The sequence below is a fragment of the Phaenicophaeus curvirostris genome, chromosome 5, assembly GCF_032191515.1.
Source record: "Phaenicophaeus curvirostris isolate KB17595 chromosome 5, BPBGC_Pcur_1.0, whole genome shotgun sequence".
NCBI lineage: Eukaryota > Metazoa > Chordata > Aves > Cuculiformes > Cuculidae > Phaenicophaeus > Phaenicophaeus curvirostris.
In genome coordinates, this window is record NC_091396.1 from 26,889,872 (window position 1) to 26,901,694 (window position 11,823).

General features: G+C 39.7%; 1 protein-coding gene across 1 annotated transcript in view; it reads left to right on the plus strand.

Moving 5' to 3' along the window:
* The window catches only part of LOC138721171 (cytosolic phospholipase A2 epsilon-like), a 30,081-nt gene extending 20,451 nt beyond the window's left edge, over positions 1–9,630 (plus strand). The window contains exons 14-21 of the mRNA XM_069857934.1: positions 388–610; positions 2,085–2,199; positions 3,340–3,477; positions 4,771–4,878; positions 6,100–6,291; positions 7,043–7,209; positions 8,076–8,262; positions 9,425–9,630. Of these exons, the coding sequence (XP_069714035.1) occupies positions 388–610; positions 2,085–2,199; positions 3,340–3,477; positions 4,771–4,878; positions 6,100–6,291; positions 7,043–7,209; positions 8,076–8,262; positions 9,425–9,630 (1,336 nt within the window). The remainder of the gene's footprint in view (positions 1–387; positions 611–2,084; positions 2,200–3,339; positions 3,478–4,770; positions 4,879–6,099; positions 6,292–7,042; positions 7,210–8,075; positions 8,263–9,424) is intronic.
* Positions 9,631–11,823: the final 2,193 nt, after the last annotated feature.

An 11,823-nucleotide genomic window follows, 5' to 3' on the forward strand; every position in this document is an offset into this window, starting at 1 on the left:
GATACAAAGCTAAGAGACAGCAGCTGGTATGACCTGATTTATAGTTCTAGAAAACAAGCAAAGAAAATTTATAAATATAATTATAATTTTATGCCTAATTTCTGCTTCGGAAACATACCTATGTTCACACCTTTTATCCCTTCAGCTGCTGCCAGATCTCTTAAAAAAAAGGGTCAAGAACATTAAGAAAAAAATCCTTACCCTTCAGGGCCATATTTAAAATGGTAATAGAAATTCTGGAGTGTTTATTCTGCTGGATGGAGCAGCAAAACCAGAGTATATGTGAGCAGAAGTGAATCCGTAAATGTATGCCTCTGTTCCCAAAGGCAGAAAATTTCAAGTCTTTTGCTCCTTTTGACTTTTATTGTCTCTATTGTCTTCCTCTAGGACCATGGCCAACTTATACAGAGATGCCTACTGGTCACAGAAGGACCTAGACTCACATATTAGTGAAGCTCAGAAACATGCAACCAAATGCAAGATGGGCTGTTTCTCTATGGATCGCATGAAATACTACAATAAGCAGCTTTGTCAGCGGAAAGAAGAGGGATACAGGACATCTTTTATAGACCTTTGGGGTCTCATGATTGAGTACTTGCTAAATGATGGGGTACGATGTATGTTCCATTTCTTAGAGAACTACATAGTTTTCTCTTAGTGAATGGAGAGGAAATTAGCCCATCATTTCAGAAAGCATACCTCAAAACAGAGTGGAGTTCATCATGTCAACAAACTTATTTATTTCCTTTAATAGTCTGTCTAGGGAGAAATGCATCTATATGTTAATAAATTAGGTTGTGGGTGCAGCCATTTGAACTCTGGCTGGTATTTAAGTAGAAATGAAGGCAATCCTGAGCAGTCTGCCTAAGACGCAGATTACACACACACACATATAAAGAGTTCAAGATGCAAAGCAGAGTAATGTTAACAGTATGAAAACTATACAAAGCATGCATGAAACAACTAGAGTGCTTGTTGATTTGCATCTGCAGGCAGGTAATTTGGTCTGCAGGTACACCAGAACCAAGTGAATATTTTACTTTTGCTGACAATGTCTACTCAGGCAGTAGCTGGTTTAATTGATAATTTTACAAGCAATAAAAAATTTACTTTTCTATTGAAAGCAGTTTCTACCCCTACAGTACAGCAGTGTACTCCCTCTTCTCTCCAGCTGGACCACGGTTCAAGGATGTATGTTTTGGCTCTTGGGAGGTGGGAAAGGATGAGTAGTTGAGGATTTAACAGAATTGTGCTCCATTACAGGCAGAAATGTTGCAGTCATCCAGCCATTCCTTTGGTTTTAGTTATTTATTTTTATATAAGTACATATATAGTATTATATATATACAAATTAAAAATAAATACATACGTAAAGCAATATACATATTAAACAAAGGTATAAGCTGAATAGCTGCCTCTTTTATAATCTCAGCTAGATGAGGTCCTTGTCACAACCTAGCCAAGCATCTTTTGCTTTGAGCAGTGCTGTCCATTGCTATGTAACCAGTAACCCTGGCCTAATCTGCCAGAAGTAGCAGCTCTTGAATTTGTCAGCAATTAATGAGATTTTATGTTTTTCACTAGTTTTTTTAATAAGGATATGCTTACCCAGAAAAGAATCTGGACAGGATGCAAATAATTTGCTACCAAATTCCAGTCCTCTTGCAAGGCTAGACTGTCATAGTTGTTGTGTACTATGAAAGGAAACTCAATGCCAACAGGTTCAAGGGCATCTTTCAGCCCTAGGAGAGCAAGGACTGCTCACTACACTCCTCATACTAAGAGGCAGCTTGCCTTTTCTCCTGCTTGCCAGGGCAGTACTTTCTAGTATAAACAGAAATCTATACAGATGTAGTTTTCCCTCTCCTTGTCTCTTTGTGACCCGTACACAAAGTTAGGACAGACCCTGAGACCCAGGTCTGTCACTGGCGATGTGTGACTGCAGTGCTCTGTCCAATGGAGCTGTCATGGCCTGTCCTGGTTTCTGGGGACAGAGTCGCCCAGCTCCACCAACAGTGGGGCCATTGAACTCGCCATGCATTATTTCCATCTCTTCTGACGTAACTATTTTTCTTCAAAACTAGAAAGACCCCCACAAACTTTCAGACCAGCGAGAAGCACTGTGTGATGGCCAGAACCCGCTGCCCATCTACGTGTCAGTTAGTGTCCGGGACAACTACAGCACCAATGATTTCAAAGGTAAGGATGATGTTTCAGAATCTGAGGCTAAAACTAACAACTGAATTCCTGTGGTTCACTCTTCTCTATAACATAGCACTTGAAAAAACCAGTCCTAACTGCTTTTTGGAGAAATAACTGTAAACCTTATGATTTTAATACAACAGCTTTTTGAGATTAGCATTTCACTGTCTAGATGTACACAGTTGAAGTCCTGCCAGAAAGGCCATTTTTGAAATATAATCTGATCTCCCTAGAAGAAGAATTATTGGAATTGTCTGAGAAAGAAGTACTGTTCTTTTGTCAATGCACAGTTATTGTTTCAATATGAAGAATGACTACATCATTATTATAAAATTTGGGAAAGCATCTAGCCTAATCCCAACTAAATCTTTTGCTTTGCTCATCGTTTTATTTTGGGTTTTTTGGTTTTGTTTTTTGTGGTTTTTTTCCCATGAGGAGAAGCAGATGGAGAAGAAGAGGCAGAGAAGAAATTCAGATAAATTTTTTTATGGTTGAGGTGAAAATAATGAAGTACTTCTGAACAAAAAAAAAGTTATGGTCCATGGCCTTTCTGTCCCAGTCTTTGCTCACTTTGCAGTTATATCAGACAACTGCACTTCACTAGGAGAGGACATCTGGAAAAGTCAAGTACTAGTTCTGTCTTCCTTAGTACCATATATAAAGAGTATAATTGGCCTTGTAAAAAAAATCCTCATTTCTGAAGAGCTGAGTACCTGTTTTCCTATGTGATCGTATTATTCAAGGGAAGTTAAATTAGCTGTATTGATAATAGTGGAAGTACTTTCACCTAGATGTGGCATATACAAGGGCAGAGCGAAACCTTGTGCACACTGGAGAACCATGGACTGTTGTATACGCACAGGATGTGTAAGAGCTGGAGCCTTGTTGTGCTCCCAGCAGTGCATGTTGTGCCACCGGCAGCACCACTGCGGGCAGCATACCTGCTTCTGCCTCCCCATTGCCTGTGCCTGAGCTCAGCTGGGTGGCTCTGCAGGTGGTCATTAACAAGCAAGGCTTTGCAAAGGCAGTGTAAGGCAAACAGGGGTCTGGCCAGTTTATGCCCTTGCCATCTCTCTCTCCACACTCAGCCGAGAGCCCGGGAGCCCTCTTAAGTGTCCCTTTGTGGCTGTATTGCAGAGTGGGTGGAATTCACGCCCTACGAGGTGGGACTGCTGAAGTACGGCACCTTCGTTCGCACAGAGCATTTTGGAAGCGAGTTCTTCATGGGACGCTTGTTAAAAAAGATCCCTGAATCCAGGATCTGCTACCTTCAAGGTGATGTATTGTGTTGTCCTGGCACAGAGGCACTTCAAAGTGATACAACGCTGCTCTTCAGAGGGTGAATACTTCTGGTCTAACATACTTGAACGCTGCTACACTGCATTGCCTGCCAGGAAATGGGAGTGTGTGGTAGTTTGTAGTAGTAGTAAAAAATCTCACATATTTTTTCAGTTTCTTGTCACTGTCTTGGTATGCACAATCTTTTAACACTGTGTCTTATAGATGAAGCTCCTTCATTCTTTCATTGTAAAGATTGTTTCCCACTTCTTTGGTTCTTCTTCTGATTCCTCTCTGAGTGCACTCCAATTTATGAAAATTTTGACACTGCAGGAAACCTGCCGCTGTGCTTCCACTGTGAGGTTTAATTCCAACCTCATGCACAGAATCTACTAAGGATGCAGAATGCCCAGGATGAAAAATGAGACCAGAAGCACTGGGTCTCTTAATCTCTCTGGTCAGTCCTTAAGTTGTACTGATGAGTTGTGTTAAAGTAATAATATCCGTTTACTGAGGAGTCAGAATCAGTGGCAGGTGAACACAGACCTATGCGAGTTCAGTTTCAAGCATCCCCTCTTACACTTGTGCTGCTTAGAAGCTCCTTGGTTCCAGTAAACATGCTGTGATATTACATAGTCCATTACCCTAAGAAAATTCTTTAAAATACTACCTCCTGGGCTAGTTTTTTCACTTTGCCCACTGCGGTGAAATTCATTTTCTACATACTATGTGTTCAATAGTGGTTTCTGTGTCCCACTGAAAATTAGGAAGTATATTTATAGTAGATTAAGGCAATTACATATTCAAATTTACAATGCAAGATGGAATGGTGGCATTGTGTTTTGCCAACAAAGCCGCCGATGCCCTCGTGGGAGGCAGAGAGGAGCAATCCTGGACAGAAAAGAGCGCACAATGGAGCAGGAGCCCACTGTGCTCCCGCGCCGTTATATGCTGTGATGTGAGATATTCTCTTACAAAATGAATGGCTGAACAGCCAGTTCACCCCTCTGCATTACCTGAGCTTTTACTATGCTTCATGAATGCGTGTTTTTTTCTCCTTTACTTGTTTCCCATTCTTTACCATGTGGCAGAGCCGTGCTGTAAGTTAAGCGCAGAACTGACAGCAGTGTGACCTGAGCAAATGCTTAGAAATTTAAAAGGAATTTAACAGACCAGCAATTAAGAAATATTTTAATTAAACACATTAAAAAATTAATCCAAGGGATCGAAAAAGAAGGAGAGAAGTTTCTTGTTAAAATATGTCCTGGTGTTCACTAATTCCCTTTACAGGAATGTGGAGCAGTATATTTTCTGTGAACCTATTGCAAATATGGGGACTGTCCCACAGTTCAGAGGACTTCTGGAAGAGATGGACACAAGACAGAATAGAAGAAGTTGGTGAGAAATTATTAAGCATTTCATTTATGGTCACTTAGTCTTCTGGATGCCTTTTGGCATCATCCTGTCAACTATGTTGAAGTGAGCATCATAGGATCTGCCTAAGAGACAGGAGGATCCATCATAAAGACTAAGAGGAAGAGGGTAATAAGGGACGTGGGGGAATGTTGCTGTAATTACTAGACTTACGAAAACCTTACTGATTAAAAGGCCCTGCCCTTATAAAGAAGCATTAGAGGGATTTTATGTTTCTCAGGAAGTGTTTTGGCACTGCCTGTTTTCACTTAGCCATACAGAACCAGGAACCAGTCAGCAGCAAAGAATAAAGGTATTTTCCCTGCTTATGGAAGAGGATAAACCAGAATATCAATCAGTTAATCAATAGTTCCTGGGTTTTTAGTTTATTACTCAGTACAGTAATGATTGCATTGGATTCATCCTGGCACAAAGATAAATGTGGCCCAGAGGTTATTTTCTGAAGCAACACAGAAACCATGGCTTTATTGCCCAATCATTTAATATGATGGTAACTATAATTACAGACATCCTGAAAATAAAGAAATACCTCTGTGCAATCACAGAAACCACCAAATCTCTCCTGCTGTGCTATCAGCCACTTGGTCCAGCAAAGCAGGTTGTGATTTCAAGAAACCACACCTTGTGGTGGTTCCACTTTTCACCTACATATGCTGAAATGTAGCTACCCTGAATACTACCTATAGTTTCTAAATATGAATGTATGCTCTAGGTTTTCCTAGGGTGCTCTTGTTCTACTGATTAAGCATATGTCTGAGTAGCTGTGGGTGATTATCAGGTAAAAGTTGATGCTGTTGCAATGGAGCACATGGTGCCCTGTTGTTGCTCATCTGAACTAGTGGGAGCATACGCTTCAGCCCCATTTTCTCCGTGCTTGCCTGTGTTTTGTGATGTCTTCCTGTGAGGATATGTAACTTTCTTTCTGATAGGGCATTCTCTGAATTGCTTAGTTCCCTTAAGGTGTCTGTTTTCCAAGACTAAAGACTCTTTCTGATGAGCTATCTTCAGGTCAACCCTTAAGACCATCAGCAGGGCTTGGTCCAGCAGTCACTTCTTTCCTTCAGAATAATTTTTGTGTGTTTAGTGAATAATCCCAGTACAACTGCTGAGATCTCTTACACACTAGGACCACCAGAAATGAACATCATTAATATACAGTTCACCAGTTTTCCTCTGCTCTTCTAGATGAAGACCCAATGCTTCCTACAAGACCCCATGAGCTGAGAACTCGCATGTACACTCCTCCTGGCCCCCTCTCCAGCGCTCTTCGGGGAGCATTGACTGATCGTTTCTCTGTCGCCCAGCACCATAATTTCCTGAAGGGTTACCAACTGCATAGCAACTACCTGGAGAATGAACACTTCTGTCAATGGAGAGGTAGTGGGGACTGATATTTAACAGGCATCGTTCTCATGTGGTTTTGGGATGGGGAATTTAGGAAAGAAACCTATCAGTCTTGGCAGAGAAAAATAAAATCTCGTGCAAGGACATTTCTTTACTGAATTGAGTGAAGAGACTAAGACTTCAGTATTGCTAGGTATTTAGGACTGTTTTAAACACATAAGCGTGGGCTTCTGTGGACCAGACTGAGAGGATAGGCTTGCTGCTGACACAACCAAATTTAAAGCAGCAAAGAGCAGAGCGAACATGGGAGAAAGCTGAATTTGCCGGAATTGTGCTTCTAACTTCAGATGCATCTGGAATATCCCAAAAAATATGACTGACAAGAGAACGCTGGAAAGAAATAGGGCTTTTTAGTATAAAGATGACTAGACTGAGGGGAGGCATAAAACTGAGTGCAAAAAGGGAGAGGAATATTTAATTCTCTGAATCAATGATGGATAAAAGATGAAACAATGATTGAAATGAAGCAAGGGAGGTTTAGATTAAGTATTAGAAATAACTGACTGACACTAATGAGTATGAAAATTTATTGGAATAGAATATTGCTTGAAATCTCAACATAGAAGATTTTTCAGAACAGTCCCTCCCACACCTATTTGACAATTTGGTGACGTGGCAATTAAATTAAACTAAGCCTCTAGGAGGGCCAGTTCCACTTGCAAATCATTTTCCAGTCAAAATACCTACAGATAATTTCTTATTCCAATAAATATTTTCCTTTTAGACACTGTGTTAGACTCGCGTCCCATCGAGCTGATGCAAAATTCTGATCACCTGGGCATGATAGACGCTGGATTTTTTATCAATACCAGCAGTGCACCACTTTTAAGGCCACAGAGGAAAGTGGATGTCATCATATATTTAAGTTATACTACTGGATCACATACATCGGTGAGAAGGATCTTGTTACTATGTGTTGTCCCTCCTTTGGAAGTTTGGATCTTTTAAATCTCAGAGACTGAGGATAGCTAGAAGTCCCTGTTAAGAATCTTGGCCTGCCTAAGTAGAATTATGTTTTGTGAATGAGAACAGCCATTCTACTGTTAATAAGCCATATGATACATGAGATATACATGTAGTGCAGTTCTGTTTCATCCTCATACATTGTCTAGATAAATTTTAGAAAGAAAGCCTGCTGCAATTTTATGCACTTTAGTAGAAACTGTTTCATATCTGAGTATCCACTATTAGATGGTGCAGAGAAAATAACACAGTACGTAGCAGGACATTGTATTGTATTAAACATTTCATGGAAAAGGTACAGTATAACCTAACACTTCAGACTTTCTCAGTAAAATATCAGTCTCTATTAACACTGTGCCATAATGCTTGCGCAGGCAGAGACATAATTGCCCATTCTAACTTTCTTATCTCCTGGCTTCCAAACACATACTAAGATAACTTAAAAATATTCTTGCTGTGGTTTTCTTTTCTAATTAATTCTATACCATATATTAAACACAGTCTCTTTCATTTATGAAAACTACATAAACTTAGTTTACCCTAAACTTCAGCAAATCACTTCCATTTTTTTTTTAAAGCAGTGTCCTGCATGGATTCTCTAATTCTGAAATTATGTTTACAGCTTGTAATTAGAATTCTGGCTCCTACGTGTGGTAATTATGTGTCGAATAACTTTTGATAGGAAGGAAGCGAGTTTATGTATCTGGTTCACTAAACCTTAATACCAGATAACAATTTGGGAGTTTAAGAAAAGCAAGGTGAATTCCAGTGCTAACCATTTCTGTGATTTCCAGTCTCTAGACAAGGCATACAAATACTACTCAGAGCAGAAAATACCATTCCCTAAAATCTCTTTGACTGAGGAAGATAGGAAAAACCTGAAGGAATGCTACCTCTTCCAAGATTCAGATTTGCCAGGATGTCCAATCGTGATTTTTCTTCCCCTTGTGAATGATACCTTCCGAGAGTACAAAGCACCCGGTAAGTTACAAGTAGTAGCAATGTGTTAATCAAAAGATACCACTGCCTGCTTCCCTGATTTAGATAGAACCTCTTTCTCTGCTGCTGGCCACCTTTGCTGGCTGGTTTCATGATGGAGCACTTTTGCAAAATAAACTTCTTTCTGTGATCCCTGCTAAAGCTAGTCTGTTCATTCATGTCATCTTTGCAGCCCTAAGAGAACAGACAAAGCCTTTGTCTTCTGGATGGTGTTTACCTTCCTCTCTCTCCCATTTATAACATAATGTGTTGCTAGGTAATTGTAAAAGGTTTTTGCTGTTAAAAGTACAGCTCTCAAAAATGATTTTTCCAAACACGTATTGTCTGCTGTCCAGGGATTTCGTCCTACACTTGAGAAGTCATAGTGTCACATAAGAAAGGTGGGGAAAAAAGAACTTGTCCTTCAGGCTGAACTGCTGCAATGTCAAGATCAGGCTGTCTTCTTTTGGTATAGCATCAGCCCAATGTTCATTTTGGTCACTATGCTTTGTTTGGGGCCTGCTGTTATTACTCCTTCTGCTAAGCCACTCATTTTGTATTCTTCTCCTTCACTGCCAATTACTAGGGTGCATTTTCTTTGCTCCTTGGTAGCAGGGAGGCAAAGTCTAAAATACTGCTTCTGTGGAATTTGTGAAACACAAGAAGTGGAAAGACAGAGATGGGTCCTGGTGGCAGGCCCCCTGAGACTGTACTTGGGATTGTGGGAATCTAACGTTTCCATGTGTTTCTCTTACTCCTTTCTCACTTAAATTCTATTGTTACTAGCAACTTCCTCCCTCAGCCAGGGTTTGTAGAGGTCTCAGCTTCTCAGAATAAGACCTGCAGTGCTCCAGCAGTGGCTATTGGAGTGCCTTTTCCTGCTGATATCCTTGACTGATCCATGGCTTTAAGAAGACAAGTATTTATGAGTAAACTATAGATGACCATGACAATGACATCCCTCATTTCTTCCTCCTGCCCTTATCACTTCAGACATATGACATTGTCTTGACTAGGAGTAAGATTACATGACTTGCATTATTTGTGCATTTAAACCCTATGAATTTCCTTCCACAGAAACTCCCCCTCTTTGGGTTGCTGTGGACAGCTTGTCACTGACTGCAGTAAACACCATGTCACAGCAGCAATTTCTCTTCCTCTCCAGGTGTCAAGCGCTGTTGCTCAGAGATGGAAGGAGGACAACTTGATTTAACCAGTCGCTTTTCCCCCTACTGCATGTTCTCGGTCAGGTATACTGATGAGAATTACCGCCGGCTGCTGAACCTCAGTGAATACAATGTCCTGAACAACTCACAGATGATTATGCAGGCCTTGCAGATTGCAATGCAAAGAAGGCAAAAGATGTGCTAATCACCCAACCATCTTCTCAGAGGAGTTTTTCATGCTTTAGGATGCCGAAGGGACATCATAGCTTTTTGAACATTGGCCTTTCTACACTACTGAAAGGAACTACCTTAGCTGGCTCAGTTGTCTTTTTCTCATTCCCAAGAAGTGGGAATATACTCTATAGGTAAAGACATTGCCTGGGAAATTTTTACATATGCTTTGTTCCCTAAATCAAGGTTGTCTCCTTATCTAAAATCCTTGTTAGATTTTAAAAATACTGTTATTTTAAAACTAACTTGTTATAATGTATGATATACAGGAAAATAATTTTTTTACCACCACAGTGCTACAGTAGTACAACCCAGCCAACACACCTACAGGCAGTAAGAAGGCTTGTGTTCCCCACAATTCTTCTTCATGGAACACAGGGTGCATCCAACCCTGCAAAATGAAGAACAGCTGACTGGAAGCTGGCATTGGATCCCTGGGTCAGCTCTGTTTTGAGAGTGTCCTGAAAAGCAGCCAAAGAGGTTAGGAATGTAATAGGGACAAGTATGTGCATACAGCCATCCTTGTGAATTCTGTACATCTCCTGGGCTCTCCTGGACTGTCAATGAATCATACGTAGATGGGATGGACAAACTTAGGAGAAAGTGGTGTAAGACTTCTCATGTAGGATTTCATTTTCCAGCAAAAGTTGTAATTTGGGTGCATCACAACGTCCTGTGAATTTATGTCAGTTTGGATTGCTTTGTGTTGAGACACTACATTAAAACATCAACATTGTATTTTGAAGCTGGGATTGTTTTTCCCACTTGAGTTACTTCTCATATTAAACTTCCTTTCTTAAATTAAAATGGAAAAGTGTTTGAAAAGAAAATATTTTGGTTCTACTAGACAATGAAAGCTTTGTTGTTTTATTCAATGCAATTTGATTAAACAGTTTAGAACATATGCTCATCACAAAAATGCTTATTTACTTAGTTCTGCCTGTTCAAACTGTGCAGATAAACAAGAGGGAGTTAATAATCTGCAAAAACTAAGACCATCTTAAACAACCTGAACATACCCTCCAAAGGATCTGGCACTAAACCACTAATAACATTTGTTGTGGGTTTGCATTTTCAAACTTTCTTCATTTTCTCTTTTATGGAAAGTGTGTTTTCTGAACTACTGAGAGTGCTGAGGGTAAGCTGTAAAAACTGTAAACCTATAACAACATTTGCATTCCAGGAGCAAGTGAAATTGAAAATACACTTTTAAAAAGTTTTGTGTCCTAATGACAACTGGGAATTTTTTGAACAAAGAGTCTGTTCAGTGAAAAAAATATTCGTCAGCTAGATGCTATAATCTGGGGCTAAAATAAACAAGGGAAAATGCTTAGGTATGTTGAAACATTTCATATTAATATTGTAAAAAATTTCTTTGTTTCAAAGCATAGCTTCTTTTTAATAGACCGCCTACCTCATCAGCCCAGAAAACCCAACCTGAAAATAAAAATTTTCATTTACAGTCAAATAACATGTTTGGCTTGGTGCAAAATGACACTGAGTGTTTTCATTTTGACAACAAACAATGACAAATTATCTGTATGAATTTGTTCACAGTGACTTTTGCCAACCTTTTTGTCTTTTATGTTGTTAAATCAAACCTTAATTTTTTGTGCAACTGTAGCCTAATATTGCAAGCCTAAGGATCAGAGCATAAATATTACCATTTAAAACTCTTTCAAAAGAATATGCACTTATACTGTGGGTTTTTTTTGTTCTGTGGTAGTTTCACTAGGCATAATCAGAAATACAGTCCTATGTGCTCCACATATAACCCTTCAAGTGGCCTCCGTTTGAACCTGAAATTCCTGATGTGAAAAAATAAAGACAGTTTTTGGCCATAAATTCATGCCACCTCCAGCTCTGAAGAAATGTTATTTCCATGCAAATTTTTCATGTATACAATACCATACAATAAAGGCTGTTTCCAAAATAAAAATTATCTGCCTTTTTCCACATATTCAGGCATCTCAGTAATACTCTCCAGGTTCACAATGTGTTCCTTGTTCCAGGAAAATAAAACTGTGGGTATGTCTGCAAAGAGCACAAGAGCATACAAAATATTTGCTGTGAGCATTGTGGATAAAGAAATGCCTCAGAGACAGATTACAGGAATACAAAGTAAGCCATGGTTTCTTTCTCCTGCAAGGTCTGCCTCTGATATGGA